At 32.9% G+C, this 23,200-nt stretch overlaps 1 protein-coding gene across 1 annotated transcript; it reads left to right on the forward strand.

Moving 5' to 3' along the window:
• The first annotated feature begins 428 nt into the window (after positions 1-428).
• On the forward strand, positions 429-23,182 carry LOC132934928 (mucin-2-like). The gene is made up of 3 exons (XM_061001348.1): positions 429-2,276; positions 12,878-13,523; positions 22,919-23,182. Exons 1-3 carry the CDS (start codon positions 664-666, stop codon positions 23,099-23,101), a joined length of 2,442 nt encoding a protein of 813 aa, XP_060857331.1. The 5' UTR covers positions 429-663; the 3' UTR covers positions 23,102-23,182.
• The last annotated feature ends 18 nt before the right edge of the window (positions 23,183-23,200 follow it).

Consider the following 23,200-nt stretch of genomic DNA (forward strand, 5'->3'; position numbering starts at 1 on the left):
AGACTAGTAGAGCGACACCCACTTACTCGCTATATTAAATTTTGAGTCAGCATATTTTTAATCCCCCTCCCCATCATTATTTTTTGATAGCGCCAGCCCTGTACAAGGATTTGACATTGGTAGGCTCCTCAGATTTTTTTAGCAATTTCGACCATAGCATATTTTTAGGCTTGACCAAAATCCGTTAAAAGCATAATTAATATTATATTTATATATATACGTACCTTTGTTTTATAATATTATGTATAATACAACTGCTGCAGCAGCATAGTCCTTGTACAACTCGTGCGGTGACGGCGGCGAATTGTGCGCGGGAGAAACCTGACGGCGGCGCGACAGGACTCAATGTTTGTGCGTTTCGTTACGATATCGTTCCCTCCGCCCACACGGGCGGCGGCGTCAGGTTTACGACTTTCCGCCGCCGTCGCCGCCGTTGGTCAGCACCAACAAAAGTTCAGTGTGCGTGAGTACACCCCCGTGGACAACATAGGTTTGTGTGTGCGATATTACGTGTGTGCGTTTGTGAGCGCGCAAGTCTTGTGAACACGTCCTAAAATATTATTATAAATAATTGTGAGCCCACCGTAAACCCATTACAATAGCGGAACGGATTCCTGGGATGACGAACGTTGTGACTACTACCGCAACCGCGGTCGTTGTGAGATGAACGCCACCGGATGTCTGACGGCCCTGGGCGACGGCGGCGAAGCATTCGTCGTGATTTCGTCCGACGGCGACGACGACGACGACGACTACGGTGGCCGCAGTCGCCGTGGACGCCACCGCCGCCGGCCCACGGAGCCACACACCACGTCTCCACGGTGCCCGACTGGCCGGCCACCGACGCCTCCACCCGTTCTTCCGATGGCCACCGCCGAAGCGTACAAGTTGAGAGCACGCCGCAAAGACCGCGGTGCGTTCGTCGTGCTGCCCGAACCGCCAGTTGCGTCTTCCGCGGCTACGGCGACCACGTCGTCTACCGCCGCTGCCGCCCCACAGGCGCAACCGGTTAACGGCACAGGTGTCAGCGGTCGCGTTAGCCCGTTCCGTGGTTATGGTTTCAAAACACCCGAAAACGGACGGTCGCGCGCGTCCAGCCCGTCGACGTCCGGACGGCTGAGGCGTCAGTCGTCCGAACCGCGGATTGTGGACGATAGTCGTCGTCCAACAGCCATCACGGCCGACAACAAACGGCTATCGGCGTCCACCAAAGACCTGTCGGCGACCGGCAAGCGGACGTCTGGTACGTCCACTAAACAACCGTCGGCTGCAAGTGGTGCTACGGGGGGCCGGAAAACGCCGGTGGCGACGGGAAAGCCACCGACCGTTCCGACGGCCAGCAGCGCGGCAGCTGTCAAATCGTCGCCGCGTAAGAAGTTGCCTCCGACGCCACGCAAACCAGTGCCGCCCAAGTCACCGTTGCCGCTTAGATCGCCCAAAACGCCGAGACGGTCGCAACCGTCGACCAACACAGCGGCAGGCTCCAAACCAACTGTCGCAGCAAAACCTACTGTCATCCGTCCGCCGGTTAGATTGTCGCCCCGTTTACCCAAGAAACAGTCGACGGCCGCGGCCGTGGCATCGTCTAAGGCGGACGCTCCACCGAAAGACGTCGCTCGCCCATCACCCGACAATGGCGTAAATACGGTGGCCGCGACTGCCACAGTGACGGCCACGATAACGACCACGACCACGTCTACGACATCGGCGTCGACAGCGTTTGATTCTTTGCCGTCGACCACGGCACCGACATTAGCGGCGTCCACCACGACGACGGTACAGCCCGTCATTCCGATAACTGCGTCTACCTCGGCCACGGCCATAGCGACCACGCACGCAACCAACGCTGTCGCTTCACCCGTCGTCGATGGTGGGCCGATTGTCACGGCTGTGCCTCCTCCGGCGGCCATTGCCGCAAACACGCTGGCCACTTTGTCCGTCATAGACCCGTCGCCCACGACTTTGAAACCACCCCTGAGCGCGATGAGATCTCGCGATCCACCAGCCACTGCCACTCCGTCACGGCCAGCGGCCACCGTCGTCGTCGTGGACGGTGGTCCACCGCCGACGGAAGCGGCCAACACGCGACAGTCCGTTGCCGTCACTATGACGACCACGCCACCACTGTCATACGAGTTACAAGAGATCATTGTGGAACCGGAAATCGAAAACCAGAGCGGACGAACGCCCGTCCGCTTGTCCGTGGACGCTGATGGCAACAAAATTTCGTCCACGGCCAGCAGCAGCAACGGTCACAAGACTGTCGCATGGGCGAGGTAAACAATAAATCTATATACACGTACAGCCAAACTTTTTGACTTCGGATCGCACTCATCGTATTCGCGGTACTTTTATATGCCTAATTATGTAATATTATTATTATCTATTATGATCGCCGTGTCTCGTGTCCGTCCGTCTGGCTGTCTTACTCTCTGATTTAGTCATTTGCATCGTTGTATCGTTCGTTTGCAAAACCAGTTGTCAATTAGTGGTATTCGCATAATATTCATGTTACTGTTTATTCACTTTTCGACGAATACGATTTTCTCTATCGATAGGTACCAATCTACTTGAATTTCATTGTAATTGAAGTTTTTCCCAACTCGTACGCATTTGTGTTTTCTTAGCTCCTGGCTGTACTGTAGTTATTTCAGTGTCATAGATTTTGACTAACGAATTTCAGCAGCAAATTATTATTTTTTGAAACATCTTCGTAGAAATTTCCGTAGAAATTTTCGGCTAAGCTGTAGCCCGGGGTTGTAACTCCAGACTGAAAACACAAAAAATAGAGCACATGATATGTTTTGTCGGGGACCTCTTTTTAGAACGTTAAATACTGCTGCTATCATAGTAGACGCCGCTTATTGGACTCACTTTGGGACCAGAGCATTTGTGACTAGAATATTAACCAGATAAGTCCTTATTGCAATCATTTTTGCTCGCAAATGTCCAAGAATAAAAAGATATTATATATTATATATTACATTGTAGTAAAAAATTTTAATTTGCCTATGTGTATACATTTAAATATTAATTATTATGTAATTTATTTATTTATGTATATTTCTTATGTATGTTATGTCATTCATAAAGATAATAAAAGACAACAATCGATTACGATAAAAAAAATAGTAAAAATATCCTATCTTTTTTTTCCATAATGTTGTTTTGTAAGACTTTCAAATTATGTGAAAAAATATTTTAAACAATTTTTATACTTTTCTATGTGATAAGTCAACAAAATTGTTTATTAATAGGTAGTCAAACTATGCCCGATAAAATTTGAAAGTATGGCCTTAAAAATGCACATTGACCCTGTTGACCAGTCTATATATATATATATAATATATGACTAGATGATTTTTTTTTTTTTGGATGTGTTTCTACGCATATAATAATATGTGTAAATCCGGACCAGTCTGGTTGAGTCTAAAAGGCGAATATGAGTCAACCTCGTGATTGCATGAATCCAATAAGCGGAGTCTAATGTTTATATATGTTATATGATGACAATATATCACTATATATAAAATATAGATGTGTGTGCGTATGTGTATGTGTAAAACAATACCGAATGATAATTGATAAGCCATGACTGTTGCGTATATATACTTAGGTACAGCATTGAGCATACTGCGGTTATAATCCTTTTGGGTACATTTGTGTACATTATAACATAAGATAATTGGCGTTTTTTATGTACCACGTTTGTGACGACACTATTGAACTGTTTTACGAGTTATTTTTAACGAAGTTGCTTTGAATATCGCTCCGAGTGTCCCCGTGGTGCCTTCTTTTTCAGTGTTTGACCAGACCAGGGGAGGGTGCACGTGTATTTCAACGTCGAGGCGAGGCATTTTAACATAATAATATCAGGTTTTTTACTATTTTTTTATTTTTCCCCGAGCGAAGCCGGGTCATTCAGCTATAGTACTATAATATTGTACTGGAATATACATATAGTTATAATGTCTCTATACTTGTTTTGGTAGTGGCGGCGGTGGGGGCGGCTGACGGGTAGGACTCGGGGTGTCGAAAAAGAAAGAAAAAACGGTTCACTCGCACGTTCGATATAATGGTGTGGCCGTGTCCGCGCGACGGTCTTACATTGTACCGAGTCACGCCACCACCGAGTGAATATTATATAGGTACACATACACAACATAAGTAATTGGGTCACTCCGCCACAGCCGAAGGAAACGGTATGTGTATATACTTAGGCGGCGGCTGGCGGGTATCTCGTGCTTAAGGCCGCGCGAACATGCGATGCAGTTTCTTTCCGTGCTGGCGTGACCGCAAGGCACAAGTGCCCCCCCCCCCCCCAGGCCCCAAGTGTGTGTGTGTGTGTGTTTGTTCTCAACCCCTGCACGTCACTACCGACTTTAAGTACTATATACACCCCGAAAGTCTTTCTTCCTGTGCACACCGCACCCCAGCCCCGTATATACAATTATATAGCTGGTATATATTATTATATATATTCTTTCACCCTTCCCTTGATAATTTATCAATATCTGCACTTCCAGCGCCACCGGCAGCAGCAACCGCCGCGACCCCCCACCCATGTTCTTGAGCAAAAAAAAAAAATCATAAATAATCGCCGGAGTTGACCACCTCGAAAAAACCAACGGCAGTAATAAAACAATACCGGCCATTATACACGCGCTTGGTCGGGCGGTGAACTTTTTTTTCGGGTCAAGTAGCATATATTCGCTTTTGCGTGGGCGTGCATGTGAAGGCTAAACGATCGTTCTCCGTTTCGCGTGTGTGCGTGTGTGTTTTACACAATATATATACAGGTATATATTATATAATACCTACACAGTTGTGGATGCGCAGCGGAAATACGTCCGTCTCGTGCGGTACGCGATGATGGGCAGCGGACGACCCAGTCCGGACGCCCCGAGATTCGACGTCTATTCCATCGGCTTCCCGAATGTCAGGTGCGACTTAACGCGTGTGTCACGCCTCGGAACGGTCGACTATGATTAAAATTATATGAGTTATGAGTCATGAGTAACCTATGACACTACATATTATGACAATAAATTATATATAACTTAAGGTATTTACACCTACAAGTATATAACAATATATTATATAGCTAGCTACTATATATTATATTGCAGCTGCAGCCAGAGACTGTTTTAAAAAGGTCCTGTGGTCTATTTACTTTGGGGCCCTATTCAACTATAAAAACATTAGCAATTATTAAAAAAGAAAAAATAGAATTTATTCAATATAGCCGACTAACAAATAGTTAGTCCATAAATCACAACGATGGTTTCAGTTAATTGTAATGCGCATTTTGTTCTTGGTTTTTCTTTCAAATTCAACAATTTCAAACGCATTCAAACGATAATTGTTTTGTAACACCATGATTGATTGCCTGTCATGACAAAAAGTCCAGTATTTCTTGAAATAAAGAAGAGAGCACGCGAGTATTTTTTTTGTTTAAGTGCAAAAAATGAACACTCACTAGATACTATACAATATTCATGCCATGGCATTGACTAGTATTTATTTTTTTATGTATATATATATATATAGAGTAGTAAAAGGGTCCAAAGGGGCTTTTGTACACAGTACACACACGTAAATCAGGGCCTATAGCTGCAGCCAATATCCAAATCGTAACTCGGGTCACTTAAAAAAAAGATGTATACAAAAACACCACGAAACGTTTTAATTTTTTTTAAATATTTATTCAAAACCATGTTTGTATAAAATTAAAAATCTTATAGTTTATACCCATAATGGTTGAAATTTTGAAAAAATTATTTATAAAGGTAACTATTTTTATTTTTGGATAATTTTAGAATACATTTATACTATAATATTTATGTAGGTAGAATGTAGATATAATTAGGTATACATAATATGTCTGGGTCAAGTAATTTTTGTTCGCAATTTTTAAAATATTTCATTAATATCATTGATACTTGTCTTATAATACTTAATGTATTTCTTATTATAGTTAGGTAGGTATATTAGTGTTATATGTATATCTACTTTCTGGTTTCTTATTTATACGAAGATGAGCAAATTTTGAGAAAAAAAAACTATTTTTTTTATGTAGGTACCTGCATCATTACATTCTATCAATTATTTTCTACAACTAAATTTAAACCCATTTGAGAAAATGTCGAGCTTGACATCGGATATTATTATATGTTTATGTTATCCAGTTTAAAGTATACATATTTTTCTTCAATTTATTATCATGTCTATTGTATAATATTGTATAACTGTAAAAGTGTATGACAATACTATATTGGCATTATTTTAATTGGTGCTTCAGTAATCGGTAGTTCGGCTTAGGTTATTTAGCATTCATAGCTTCCTTTTATGCTTATGCCTTTTGACATTTACCTTAACTTCTGGCTTGAAAATATTAATTATTTTTCTGTTATGTCTAAGGCGAATCCCGGTATTTCAAATTTTGACTGATTGTAGTGATATACCCATAGGTACATTTTAAAATACTTAGAAAGTTGTTGTACATAATATAGTACTTATATATATTTGTATAACTATTTATTATTTACTTATTTTCCCCGTAGGTAGTCTACTATAAAAAGGACAGCATCATTTAAAAAACTAAACAAGTATTACTTATACAGGGATGTTATGTATTACGCCCTAAATAATAAGGATACAACAGTTAATATGCTATTTCATGGTAAATAATTTCCTAATTAAAAAAATTAACTAATGCGATAAATTAATATATAGGTAGATAAGGTATACTAGCTAACTAGTAACTAGATAAATATTTCTTTGAGGTCTTATAATAATGGAAAAAATATTTCAACTCTGAAATTGTTTTTATTATTAATGCCCTATACATAAGTTATATTTATTTAAAAAAATATACAATATATATGTATGATAAATCGAATATACCTATGTATATACATTACACTATTACTATATGAGTACCTATAAGTCCTATACTCCTATTTATTTAATTTTATATATACCATATACTATATATAACGTGCGTGAAGTTGGCCCCACCATGTTATGATAATTCCACCAAAGTTATACCAATATTTTGCAACTAATTTGCCACTTTTAGGCAACCGGTATAAAAAAAATTGCAACCTAAATTGCCTTAATAGCCAAACCAAAATTGGTGGAGCCAAATTCAAGTGGCCCCACCACATCGTCGGATCAACCTCGAACCTTTTTCATAATTTAGCAACTAATTTTCAACTTTAGGCAACCTTCGGAAAAATATTTGCAACCCTGTGGTTACGTCATTTAAATATTTTTATTCTATAATTAGATTTTTTATTAAATATAGATCTTTTATTAAAATTTACTTTTTTATCTGATTAAGATTTTATTTATTCAACTTTGATTTTTTTATTATTTTTAGATTTTTCTATTCAATGTAGATTTTTTTATTCTAATTTGATTCTTTATTTAAAAATAGATTTTTATTAATATATATTTTTTTATGCGATCTAAATTTATTTAGGTATTCAACTATGATTTTAGAGCACCAACTTCACGAACGTCTAACTTAGGAATTTAATTCCGACGTAACCACGGGGTTGCAAATATTTTCACGAAGGTTGCCTAAAGTTGAAATTAGTTGCTAAATTATGAAAAATGTTCGAGGTTGATCCGACGAAATGGTGGGGCTGTGTGAATTTTGCCCCCCCCCCTCCAATTTTGGTTTGTTGATTAAGGTAAAAATATAAGGTTGCACATTTTTTTATACCGGTTGCCTAAAGTTGCAAATTAGTTGCAATATATTGGTATAATTTTGGTGTAATTCATTACTTCGAAAATCATTTGTTGAATCTCGCCTTTAAAATTTAACACTGGCATACGACTGGCCCTAATAACTTCTATATTTTTCACCCGATAAAATGACGTATTAACCGATAACCGCTTGGCTTCAATATTGTAAATTGTTTAGCAAAATTAAAAAGTATTCAACTTCTAAAATAAATTCGATCATAGAATTGTATGTTTATTGTTTACCACTTTGTCAACGTCAACCGTGAAGTGAAAATTGATATGAAATGTGAACAATTTTCTTTACAGACATCAACAACTTTGATACATATATATTTATAATGTTTATACTATATAGTTATGTATTGTGTACTTGTGTGTTTGAATCGAGCAATTTACCCGTCTTCGCATTCACGCGATACAATTGAATTCCAAGCACGCGACGTGAATATTATATCAGCGAATTTAATCGGCACTAGCCCATCACAAGCATATAACCTAATAACCCTCCTTGAATCAGGAATAAAGGTGCAAATGTCCTAAGAACAGTTTTTTTTTACAATCGCATAATTGAGGAAAACAAATTATATTCATAACCGACATAACCCAATACTTTAATAACATCACACGAGCAGATATGTATAGCTGTACAGCTTATACACACAGGTGCCATATATGTAAAATATAAATTTAATTATGTGTATGTACATTTCTAATTTATTCATCGATTAAAACTTAAAACAACACAAAATTTGTATATGAAATGTGACTTTATCCACAGACAATCGATGATATTTCACAGATGTATACCAGACGGTCATAATAAGTCAACAAATTATTAGGTAGTATACGTATATAGTAGTTGCGGTAGGCGGTCGGTTATAGTTGTTAATGGGTGTTAATGGGTACCTACTATTATTATTTAGGTATAATTATGTGGTATCAAAAGTACGAACACGTATATACGTAGATTTAAAATTACAACTATTGAGGGCGTATATAAAATAACGATGATTTTACTTCCTAATACCTATCTATAGCTGTATGCATATTACATATTGTACAATGAAACTTCCATATTACAAACGTCAAACAAGCATTCAGTGGTCACCCTCGTTTTTACTTTAATATGAATTTATTCAAATTTAAAGCATAGGTTTCTGATAGAAATTTTAAGGTAGTATGGTGAAGGACCATATTTTAAACTATTTAGATTTATGACCATTGAAATTGCGTCCTAGACAAATTTATTTTTTCAAATGAGATTATCAACCTTTTTTACAGTAAATAAATTGTTAAACAGAAGATTTTTTTGAAAATGTCAATGTATTTAAATTGAGATTTTAACGAGTAGATTCTGAGTTAAAATGTATTTACTTAGCCCATAAGATAAAAGTCTTTAAAAATGGTTTTACAACCACATAAAATACTTGTAGGTATTATATTGAATCTAGTCTCAATCTAGTATTTATCATACTCAGTTACTCAGACAATTTTTACAAATTATAAAATGATTACCTATATAGATTAATATAAGTTACTATAATTTTCAAATCATCACAGCTGACATGTCTTCTAAACCTAATGCAGTAATGCCACGGATATTTTATCCTTAGATACACAAAGTCAAGCAGCTCAAAAATAATTCATTTGAATTTTGATGTAGTATATACGTTAATATTTTCAAAAAAATCCAAGAAACTAAGGAGACTTTAATTTGTAAAAAGAAGTTAGTAGATGTAACTACAGGTAATTAGTATAATAAATCAAAGTATTTGAAAATACTTTCCTTATATGTTGGTATAATTACAATTTCCAAAAAAATTGAATTTGAATAAATTTGTAATTAAAGGAAAAATAGGGTTGAGCGTGATTGAAGAACCAAAATGTATAATATACATTATGTATATGTGTTTATCGTGTATATTTGACATTTGTTAAAATATATAATATGAAGGCCGTATTAATATAATTTGCGCATTGTCTGTTTAAAACTACCTGTGCCAAAATATCGTACATCATAATATGCTCATCAACATTTTGAACAATAGATGGGTATAAAAATAATTTTTGTTTGCGGAAATGATTGTCATAATATATCATATGTAATACCTAAATAGATACAAACAATTAAAAATAAAAATCGCATTGAATATTGTAGTCATAATTATATAAATATTATTATATAGATTATAGATCATGAATATAATATAAGATTTTTAAGTTTAAAAATAATAAAGATATATAGCAATAAATTTTTGTTGAATAAGCATTTAAAGCTCAAATTTTGACAAAATTCATCAAAATCTCAAAAATATTTTTTTTTTTTATTAGTAAAAAGTTTTATTTAATTTATAGTCTAGTTTTGATGTTGATGAGCCCGTTGTAAATGATGATACCACTTAACATTTAGAAAAAAACCGGCGATTTTTGGTATACACCTTTTTTCAGTATTCTCTTGTTGAATAATATTGATACTCAAGTGATTAACGACCTTTTAAACGGTCGATGCACAAATTATGTATAACCCAAAACTCGAACGATGCGCAACTATGTCTTACAAAAAAGGTCAAAATTAACAATAGTGATGTTCCTACGACAACCGGTGAATATGAAACATAATTTGCAGACATGCATTATTTCACAAATGTAGGGTGGGAACTTGGAGCTGATGGGACTTACGTTTTACTCATACGCTGCAGTTGCATAGATTCAAGAGTTTAGAATACTCTTCATAAATTCTTTACGACTAGGCTCTTTGTATAAATTAATACAGTGCTCATCAAATCGTGCTGCGTTTTTTACTGATTTTAAATATTAACGAAACCACAATATCAATATAATAATTATTATTTATTGTATTACTGGTTGTCCGTGGTACCTACCAACTCAAAAAATTAGAATATTGACCCTATGCGCATAGGTGGTTAAACTTATTATAATATGCTCGGTGTACTATGTAGCCAACGTGAAAACGTAACATTTACATAATACTTAAAAACTGCTGTTTAAAACACGTTTTCTTTGGCATTTTTATTAAAAAAATGTATCCACAACTTGTATTTTTATTTAATTATAATTTATAATACATTTTTGGACTGCGAAATATGTTTCAGTTCAGTTATTTTTCTATAATTCATTGCATACCTACAGTAGATAAAATCTGGTCACGCTTTATTAAAAACACTTTTTAAGCTTAATGCTGTTTAAAACCATATACAACCATTATATTATATACATTATATATAAATACATAATGCGTTGTATCATGCATTCATGCATATATATATATGCTAGTCCTGAACTCAATAGATTTATTTTGTAAAATAAGAAACAATTTTCACATTGTTGTGAAAATAAAAGTCTGAGATGTCGTAACTTAAAGTAATGGTTTCAATGGTGCTGAAAAAAATTACTTGTTGTTTTTTTTTTTTAGGCACTAGGTCGCTGCCAGTAAGTTTGTAATTTTAATCTACGTAGGTATTAAAATTATAATTTATAATTTATATTCTATAACTTTTAAAAAAAACGCTTGCCAAGTCAGAGATCGGCATATAAACTTTCTTGATTTTTAATTTTTAGAAATATATTAACTGATATCACATCCAAGCGTAACAATTTGAATCCAGAAAAATATCGGTGTCAACAGCCTCACAAAAAAATCATTTTCATTTTCATTTAGTGAGATAGATTTCCGAAACCAAAGAGAGGATTTTGTTGTTTGGAGTCTTGTTAGATTCACATTGGCTAGGAGAAGTACAGTGAAGATTTTCAGAACTTTACCTTTAATAGTTAATTCACTACAGAACTTAAAAAAAAAGATAAAACACATTTTATTGGGCGTTTTTTGATGTTTTTCAGCTTTTCAGTCATGTAATGAATTAACGTTGGAGATAAAGTTCTGAAAATCTTCACTGCACTTTTCCTAGTCAATGTGAATCTAATAAGACCCCAAACAACAAAATTCGTTGTCCAGTAACGGAAGTGTACCTCGCTAGATAAAAATCTAGCAAAAAATAACTCTTTCTTAACTATGAAAAATTAAATAATTATTTTTAAAAATAGGTTAGGTTGGGTTAAGTTACGCTGACGTTTTTATAGATTCGAATCATTATACTGCTGGGTGTGATATCAAATCTCTTTAATTAATATTTTTTATTAAAGCTAGCTAAATTACACACCTACTAGCTCATCATTACTGAGTTACATTTTTATTATTTTCCTATTTAACACGAATTCTTGAAGTTTTCAAAATTCAGACTTTTTTTATTTCAATTACCATATGCTTACTTGATTAAAAATCAAGAAAGTAAAATAATATTTATATATTTATAAAAGTAATATTTATTACCTATATATTATGTATTATAAATGTCTGTACCTACAATAAATGGCAGAGTTTTCCTCTCCGAGACGACGTTTTTTTTTCTATTTATTCCACGTACAGGATTTTCTTAGACGGACGAGCTCTTATATTGTTATTGACTCTTTGACTTTGGCATATATATATAAGCACAATCATCATGAACTCCTAAATTCTATTATATTCTTATAATCGTATCTCTATACGCATAGTATTTTAACATTTGAGGGAGGTGGCCGATTTTATTTGCGGTCCATTAGCAAATTGACGTTTACTTTTCGTACCTATCCATATACTATAACTATATATTTATAGTTCATATCACCCGTTTCCAAATGAAAATGAGTAAAGCTTTGCGTGATGTTGGGGGGTCGGTAATAGCCGTAAAGCCGCTCGTAATACTATGATATATATATATATATAATATAATCATGCTATGGATAATATATTAGTATATTAGATCGGTAGGCCATTATATGACGGGCGTTTACCAATCGCTATGGATTAAAAAAAAAAACGATTTAACATAGCTCGTGTGGCATGAAGCAGCCAGTAGGTATTTTAGTAGTATACATAATATATAAATAATTGACGATTTTTTCCGTATGAAAAAAAAAAACACAAAAGTAATACCTAAATTTAACACAATTTATATTTTATGGTCGTGAATATAATATATTTTTTTTTAATAAACCGATTGTTACGGTTTACGTTTGTGTATAATAATATATATAATGACTTTGCCTCGTTTTTCCGCTGTAGGCCATCCGAAAAGATCATCGTGCCAGCCGAAGTCCCGCGGTCGGCCGAACCAGCCACCAAAGATCCGGCCTACAAAAGATATGCGCGGAAGCTATGCGGTGGGGGTGGCGACGGCGACCGTGGTGGACGTAGGCCAACCGTTGGCCAAGTATCTCCGCCCACCGCCACCGGTGGCCGTGCGTCAAAGTGCTGGGCGGCGGTGTGGAAAAGGCGGCCGCGGCCGTGCGGCCAGTGTTGTGGCCGGAAACGATCGGCCTCCGTAATGGCCTCCTCTGCAGAGGCTGCATCCGGCGGCCGACGACGTCTGAAATGGTGGCGGCGGTGCAGCGATAAGTTGTGCTGTTGCCGCGGCAAGCGGACGGTGACGAACAAGAAGAAACTCGCTATGGCAGCGTCGTCATCCGACCATTCGGTCGGTGCGCTCGGCATCGCTCCGCCGACCATGGCCGCCGACACGTTTTGCGGCAAGTTGAAAAGGCGGTCGCGTCGATGTTGCTGCTGTTGCGGTTGGTGTTGCGGCTGGTGTGCCGTTCCAAAGTTTGTCAAGCGGATCTGCTGCTGTTGCCGTGGAAAGTCAGCGACCTCGAAGAGCAAGTCAGCCGACTCGCAGAAGCGGTCCCTGTTCAAGTGTACCGGTTGCTGCACGGTAAGCACGTCATATTATACTACAGTATTGTTGTGCATATTGTAATATTGTTTGAAACATTCAACGCCGGCAACGCGTTAACTCCAAAGATAATATAAGAATGGATAGGACATGCCTATACCAGTTCCATATGGGGCCGTGTGCTTTTTTGGGGAAGAGAGAACGTAAAGAGAGAAAGACGATATGGGGCTTTTTAAGGTTATGTGCAAAACTATTTTATTAAATAATAATGATAACATGATAGTCAGTTATATTTAGATATTTGTCAGTTTGTATTTTGATTGTTGTGCCACTTGTACCTGGAAAATTACTCTAAACTTTGTTAAATATTTAAAATATTTAAAATATTTATTATTATTTATCAATTATCATATCAATATTTGCCCCATATAAGCTCAAAAATAGTATCACTAAAGTTTCATGTGATAAGTTCTTATGTCCTATCCATTCTTATATTATCTATGGTTAACTCCCATTACTCGTTGTATATAGGATACGTCATGCGGTCCAATTTCGCCGTAGATCCATGTTCCATGGGTTTTATGCAAGCTTGCAACTGACGTGTCCAGTGGCCCACTGGCCCCACAAAAATAGAGTCTTATAATTAATATAATCATATTGAAAAATATTTAAAATAACTAATAAATAATAATGTAACTTATAATGTATTATACAAATAATTGACGTACACATAATATATCCATATAATATAGGTACCTACTCGTATGTAAACAATAAAATAAACATTGGGGAAAACGCAGCCTAAAAATGACCATCCAATTTTTATTTTATGTTAATCCACAATGGCCACCATCAATTTCCAATAAAGTCACATTTATAGAATGACATTGAAATATTAATAAAATTAACACATAGTTAAACGTATAACTACACTATATTTTTAAAAATCGCAACTGTTGCCTTGCCAACTGCCAAGATTAACTGGACGTGTTGTAAGCCCGTCACCGATATTAAATTTGCAGGTGAAGATTAAAATTATATATAAAGATAAACGTTTATATTGCATGCCTAACCCAACTCATAACCAGCGGTATATTCGTGGGGCGCAAGGGAGCAGTAACCTTGTAGATTATAAAAAATGTTCTTATTTGTCTAAAGTTAAATTTTCTGTAACTGAACTGTTCCTGATAACATTGATATTATTATATAATAATTTAATATGAAGGGCTTGCTGCAACAACCATATAAATCCACTTTTTTTGGAATTTCGCTTTTTTAAGGAAATCGATAAAGGAAAATGATGTTGAAAAACAGATGCAACAATAAGATAAATACGATTCATGACAAGGATGTTCTTATAGAAATGGATTTATCTTGTTTTACAATAATTGATGTGCAACAATAAGGCTAAAGAACATTATGTGTGTTCTCTCATTAGACTCTTATGATATACTAATTTTCAATCGAGTGTTATGATAGTATGAAAATATTAACATTTTAAGATGCTTATAGCTCGCTTAAAAATACCTACAAATATTGTGAAAATACAACAAGAGAATACAGATAATGTTCTTCCATTTAAGATTAATGATGGACCACTTCACTTTAATATTAAAGCTATAGTAACACGAAATTGGAACTGATGAATGCAAATATGTTATGTTGCATATCTGTAAGACGGAGACAACACGTGTGGGTGTGACATCCTCTTAAAACATATTTCTAAAAACAAATGTATATTTTATAATAATCAATTTAAAACTATATTAATATGCAAAGGTTGAATTTAAACCTTATGTATTCGACCGGACCCCTCCCCCCCCCCCCCCAACAAGAAGGATTCCTCCTTATAACCTGGCCCTAAATCCTTCGACCATAAACATATTTTATTTTTTTTAAATTAAAGATACAAAATTTAACCTTATTTTTCCCTCATTTTATCCGTCACGCGGACTCTTGTTTTTCAAATAGACACTATTAATTTTTGAGTTTACTATTAAAGTTTTTATTTAACGTTTACACTGTAGTTTATCACTATAGGTACTAGTTGTACTACTCATAATATTAAAAATAATTACACTAATAATGTACAGTACCGTCATGGAGCTATGCACAATACGTGCATAAAAGTTATATTATTGCGTTCCAATTGCATGAAGTGATTCAAATAACAAAAGTTTTTAAATCATAATTTTAATATACCATTATTACATTTTTATTATTTAGAAGACCTTTGGCTTCATGTTAGGAGCGTATTTTTTTATGACTTTTAGCGCATGTATGGCAGTTGATGATGACATAATAATAATAAAATACTAATTTGATATTTTCTTCATTTATTCTGTCGTGTCCAGAACAAATGTGATTTTAAAACACGAACAGCTTACTTATTTTATTTAGTACTTACGTCAAGTCAAACTTCAACTTCTATTCACCGTAAAACAGTGTGAATAGATTTGAGGTATAAATAATAGACAAAAATTTAAAACGAATCTAAATATTTTGAATTTGTTATTGTGTATGGGTATATACAATATACCAATATAGGTACGTACTCATTTTCAAGGCCCCTCTGACAATATTTTTGAATTACATACAACAAAATAACTTAAATCGTTATTCTTCATGTAAATATCTAATTTTGTCAAAATTTGAACTTTAAACACTGATAAAAAACAATCGTGCCCATTAATTTTAAATATTTCTATATTTCTAAAAGGACAATTTATGCGGGATCTTGTATTACATTTTCAAGTTTTTTTACTGAGCTTAAAAATGTTTATCAACACTTAGAATATAAAAAGTATTAATGCCTATTCAAATGCCTATAATTAGAGAATGAATATTTTTCTAAATTTTAATCGAAAATAGAACGCCACGATAAATTAAGGATCATTAATTGGAATGTTTATTAAGTTTCCACGATTAATACTTTTTAAATTACAACAAAAAATCTAAAATCATTTGTTGAGAAATTATTGTTATTTTACATCATGGATATCCAATTTCGTCAAAATATAAACTTCAGAATATCAAATATTTGTTGAATTGCACTGAACTTATTTTATAATTTTTGTATAAGAAAAACTTATATGGAATCTTGTTTTCATTTTAAAACCTTAGATAGTTAGATATGAATATTAAAAATGTTATGAATTTTTCAACTACAATATAATTTGCAAATTCGCTTGATTTATTTAAATTTTTTCCGATTATTTTGAAAAGTACTGGAAACTTTTGAATCCCCTATGGTATCAACTAGATCTAGTTTTCTACCAAAAACCATTCTCAAAGTTGAAAGTTTTAATTAAACTTTTTTTAAAACTCTAAAAGGTGATTTCAGACACAAAAAAACACACATCATTGGTAATTCAATACATTAATCTCTAAATCTAAAATATGTTTGAGTTAAAATATATGTTATATTGTTACATATGTTATGTAATATGTTTGTGTTAATATAGAATTTAACTTTTTTATTAGTTTGCGTCTAGGATATTATCGTTAGCGGCGCCAAAAGTTTGTTTTATTGATGTAATTATATGACTATAATATCATGTACTCATATCACAGGTAATTTAACAAAAGTGGTTTAGATATTCGATATAGTTAAATACTGTTAATTGTATTATAGTTATTAATAGGGAATAGAAATAAAGTGATTCTATACACAGGACAGGTGGTCGGATGTTATATTTCTATATATTGTCAGCGTATTTTGTCACCTGAGTTTCATGTTACTCCGGCACCACAGAGTTTCTGATTATTGTTAGTTCCAATTAATACGCCAGTCGATACGCACCTCTTTATTATACATATAAAACCTATTGATAAGTACGTTTTCCAAAATTGTTTGAAAATATTCGCAACTTTTTTCAATATGCCGAAAGGGAGAAATCCAGTGTCACGTCAAAAAAGACGTATAGTGTCAAGAGTCCGTGCAAATGTGTTTAAGACCCATGGTACAATTATTGTCTGTAAGCTAAGCGAGGTAAATAGATTTTGATTATAAATATAAATAAAAATAATTAATTAATACTTAGACAAAAAATATAATGTCTTCCCAACGGAAAGTGAATATTTTTAGAGCATAATATTATTTGTGCCTTTTTATAATATTATTGTGACTTTAAATATGTTAAACTGCGCCTATATTATTTTGTACAACTTTTAAAATAGGTTTATGACTTATTTGATATAAATCATAATCTTATATAATATATATGGAAATCGAAATAATCCAAAAATGATAATGTAATAGCTTGAAAAATTAGGTCATACTATTATTATATAGGTACGTCTTTTAAAGTATTGTACTTACAGTTCATCAAATATTATTATCTACTTTATCTAGTTGTGTACATATATAAACTAACCAGCAGGTAAATCGGCCTTCCTTGTATAAAAAATTAAAAGTAACATTTAGAGTACATACGATCTATCGAGCAAGACATATATAAATACCTACACCTATACCTACTATAGTCCCACTATATATATAACCCAATACCCACTATTGAAAATTATCACTTTTCAATTAGGTACAAGTAATTGATGCATCCAGTGTACAATCTTGGTTTTTTTCGTATGCATAATTGATTCAATCATTTTTATGATGTCGATAGCCGATATGTATTAAATACTTTAAATTACTTTAATAAAGACGCAATACATCCACACCACCTGTTATCCATGAAAATGGTTTTGACGAACTTACTTTACAAACTTACGGAAACAGTACTTGCCTATTTACGGTAACTTTACCAAATGTTTACAATACATAGAGAAGATTTATTTCTATGCGTTTTTTTTTTGTTTTTTTAATTTGCTTATTAGTTATTACTAACTAATGAATTAATATTGATATAAAAATAATAAAAACGGTATGACACAAATTAAGTTACCTTCTATGTATTTTGAACATTTGGCAAATATTCTTTAGGGAAATTATGTAGGTACTTGTAAGTTTGTCACGCGTAAAACCGTTTTTTTGGTAATCTCATATGCAACAAACATTGTTCGTGCTAAAATGGAGCCACTTTTAAAATATTTTGAATTAATATTTAAGTATATAAGATTTAAAACTGTAATTCTTCTCAAAATTTCATCACCTTGCCTATATTAATCCCCTTAAATAGTTTGTGTGTGGTTACAGCTATGTTTATAATATTATAATACCTAAATGGCTATATTATATTATTAGGTACCTATATATACAGTTAATAACTTAATTAATATACTTAATTTTGGGTAACATTGATATTGTTCTATCAACTGGTTAATATTAGTAGTAAATTAGTATGACAACTAATTTATATTATACTCAGGTGATGTTGGAATATACACACGATTGCATGCCAAAATATATTGAGAAACAATTAAAAAGTATTACATAAAACCGAAACAAGAACTTATTTTATGTATCATATAAAACTGACAACTGTTAGTACGTTAATATAAAAATAAACAATCCTGTGTAAGCAATTATACACAATGTATTATTTAATAAAATATTCTCACGATAGTCACAATATAATATTATGTTAAATAGTTTAATATTAAGGCTTATAAACGTGCTAGGTACCTACTAAAGTACATATAGTAGTTATTAGTATAGTATAGTATTTATACGACCGTATGGGAAAAACAAAAATAATAATTATATATTTACTATAGTATGAATGATTGATGTAAGTAAAATCACGTGATTTTGATAAAATTATTGAGTCAAATTTGAATCTATATATATATATTAGTTCAGTGGTGGTCAAATGATTTTGTCATGGGGATGGGGGCTGATTTTTTATTATACATTTGGTATTTGATCATATAAAATATAATTTATGTTTACCCTTTTATATCTGAGAATATATATATATATATATATATATATAAGCTACCTATTATAAATATTGTAAAAAAGTTCATGGGTGGGATCATCCCTCTCATCCAGTCCTCCCCCGACCCTTTGCCCTACACTGCATTAGTATATTACATATTTATATAATATACTATACATTTACATTACAAAAAAGGTGGATAAGTGGATGTCGCTCTGCTGTACGGTAGGTTACAAGTGGGTCACTGTAATGGATGGTGTTAAATTTGAATTCAATGATATAATATCATTGTATAAGAAAAACGATTCTGAGCGAAAACGGTCAGTCAGCCTATGATTTTACCAAGTATATTTGATGATATTATTGTGAATAAAGTAATTTATATATAACCTATTTACGTGGAGCCTTGTTTTAAATTTTCAATCCTTAGCCATAAAAGTTAAAAATTTATAAATTTTTAACTACAAAATAATTAATAAATTATAAATTTGATAAATGTTGTCAAAATTTGAACTTTAAATGCTTATAAAAAAAAATTGTGCCTATGTATTTTTAATATTTTTCAACTGCTATTAGAACGATATATCAGGAGCATTATATTAAATTTTCACGCTTTTTTACCCAACAAATAAAAATTTATTGATATTTATAGAAAAAAAACTAAAAAAATTGAAAACTGACAATGTCCGTAAACAGCTCAAAAAGAGTCAAAATATTTTCAACATTTTATGGTGTATAGAAAATGCTAATATAAACATTCAGTGAAATTTTCAAGTATCTACAGTCATTCGTTTTTTAATTACAATAAAATAAGAAAATTGTTACATGAGAAATCGAGTAAATATCAAATGTTGGAAAAATATAAATTTCAGACGCTCATAAAAATTTAATTTAAGTTTCTTCTAGACATTTTTTTTTTGATAAAGGTACACAAACTTATGAGTAATCTTATATTACATTTTCAAATCTTAGATTTAAAAAGAAAAATTTTTATGAATTCTCATCAAAATAATTTGCTATTTTTCGTGATTTTTCCGTATTTTGTCAAAATTTGAACTTTAAATGGTTATAATTAAAAACTGTGACTAAGGATTTTTAATTTTTTTCATCTCCCTTTGAAACAATAACCTGGGAGCCTTCTATTAAATTTTCAAGCTTTTTTACTCAACAGATAAAATTTTATTGATATTTATAGAAAAAAAAACTAAAAAAATTGAAAACTGACAATGGCCGTAAACAGCTCAAAAAGAGTCAAAATATTTTGTAAATTTTATGGTGCATAGAAAATGCTAATATAAACATTCAGTCAAAATTTCATGTCTCTACGGTCATTTGTTTTAGAGTTACACCAAAAACCAAAATCGATTTTCTCGAAAACAGATTTTGCGTAAAAATTCCCGTTTTTCCTTAATTTTTCTTTTGTTTTTCACGTCGCTTGTGAAAACTACTGGGAAATTTTTACTTTTGACCCCCCAAAGTACCAACTAGATTCACTTTCCTATCAGAAAAGTTACTATTGAAGAAAATCCAAGCACTTTTACTGTCCTAAAAGGTGATGACAGACACAAAAATAAAAAAATTAAAAAAAAAATTAAAATTAAAAAAAAAAAAAAAATAAAAATAAAAATAAAAAAAAAAACACACATCATTGTAGAATCAATACATTCATCGCTTCGCTCAGAATCTAAAAAAGGTAATATATTGTGACAGTTACATTATAACCATTCATTATATGGGGCCAATAGTATAATAATACAATTAAGCATTCTTAGCATATTAACTTCTAAATTCACGTCGATCAATTAGATATCGAATTGCATAGGGCAAATAAATTTTAAACCGTACCTTCCAATGAAGCATATATTGTGTGTGTGACTCGTACAAGTGAGACTTACAGGTGTGTGATTCGGGACAAGTCGACACGATGATAACATTCCACCACTCCCCTTAAATTTTTCATCACAAAATGTTTAATGTATTGGGAAAAGCAAGTTTTCAAAGAACTTCACGTGCACACTGATAAATTATGTATTAAATGTTACGATACCCGTTTAACACACGTACCAATATGGCAATATGATATACCTAATTATATTCCAACGTTGTACGATCATACTGTTATAGTATATGTATGGTTATTTTTCATAAAAAAAATCGTATAATCGCGTATATATTATACACACTTAATATCCAAATGGTAATAATATTGTTTAACATAATAATAATGTGCAAACTCTATAAACGATTGTATTATTAATATTAATATTATAAAGCTATAAAGGTTACTGTAAAATTATGCATAGGTACAACATTGATTTATAGCCTTTCAAATTTTTAATACTGTAGAGTATATAAATATCTTATAGAAGTATGAGTGTGCATATATATACTATAAAATATGATTAATTTATCGAATAAGCCCTCATGACTATCATGGCTAGGTGATTATTAGAAAACTCAACCTTTTTGGACACGCGTTAAAATAAATGTCGAAAGGACGTCGACCCGTTGTTTATAATATAAACCTGACACCCACATACTTTATACGGGTTACACTACTACTAACTACACTAGCTATAACTTATATTAGTTAGACAACACCCCTATCATTAAAACTGACATAATATCAAATATCATAGTGTTGGTTCTTGGATATTATATAAAACAACAACAGCGTAAATCTACTACATAGGACATTAAAAATATGATTGACACACAATTTAAAATACAACATATCAATAGGAACACTTGCACCTGCCTTATATAACTACAATATAATTAAATTAATATTCGTATTGAATTAATTCTTGACTGGTTAATATCATAGATTCAGCAGAACCGAGCTCAAAACTGTAAGCCTATAAGTATAGTATGCTTATGAGTTATCAATTAAATACATTAATATATATAATGTATAAATTGCAATTTGCTAAAAAAAAATTCAATCATTTATAACTGATTTTTATAGGTCAATACCTCCAGAATTTTGTTGTGATTTATATTTACTAATTATTATAATATTAATGGCATGATTTCCTTTCGTGTCCAGATTGCGTCGGTAAACTAGGTACAACACTTGGAATAATGGTGTTATTACAATATATTTTAATTTATGTAGAAGTGTAAGTAGGTAGGTGCTTATGAAATGTTCAATAATTATATTTTACTTTTCAAATCCATTAAAATACAAATATTAACTTGTTTATTTAAAGTTGACATGCACACAACAATGAACAGATTCCAAATAAAATATGAATTAAATAAATTATTTTTAAACATAATGAAAGTAGGTACCTAATATTATATCTATGTGACTTAGGTGATAATTCATAACCATTTTGAACTTGGTAAAAATTTGATGGATAATTTCTAGAACTTATGTGAAGTTCAATGAATCCCAACAACACACTTGCTACATTTTAATAAAGACGTTTAACCAAGTTTCTTTTCTTTTCTTTTCTTATTAGGTAAATGTACACTTTGCGTGTGTTGTAGACTTCACTTTTTTTTTTACTTTCCTTAAACCTTTTATAATCACTGTACGCTGTACAGGTATCTAATATATAATGTATTATATTTATTTTTTTGCACTAGAATATCCCTAAATTGGATGCAGTTTTCGTCGATCATTCGTCCGTTATGAAAGGTGCTATACCAGTACTACCAGTAACACTGGCATGGTTGTGTTTAGTGTTCAACGTCATTATTCCGGGAGCAGGTAATATTTATTTCAACGTTATTGAATGGTTTCTGGGCAAAAATAATTGTAGAAGATAAAAATAATTTGAGTACCTACCTATATAATAATAGGTATCAAATAAGTATGTTAGATATTTTAGATAGGTATTACAACGTGTTAATAAAATAAAACTGTTC

This window comes from Metopolophium dirhodum, chromosome 1, assembly GCF_019925205.1.
Source record: "Metopolophium dirhodum isolate CAU chromosome 1, ASM1992520v1, whole genome shotgun sequence".
Lineage (NCBI taxonomy): Eukaryota > Metazoa > Arthropoda > Insecta > Hemiptera > Aphididae > Metopolophium > Metopolophium dirhodum.

Bases quoted from the DNA above. Each gene is read 5' to 3' on its own strand.
- LOC132934928 (XM_061001348.1), top strand. From the start codon at position 664: ATGAACGCCACCGGATGTCTGACGGCCCTGGGCGACGGCGGCGAAGCA. The intron at 2,277-12,877 runs GTAAACAATAAA...TTTCCGCTGTAG, and splicing joins AAGACTGTCGCATGGGCGAG to GCCATCCGAAAAGATCATCG. The intron at 13,524-22,918 runs GTAAGCACGTCA...TTTTTGCACTAG, and splicing joins AGTGTACCGGTTGCTGCACG to AATATCCCTAAATTGGATGC.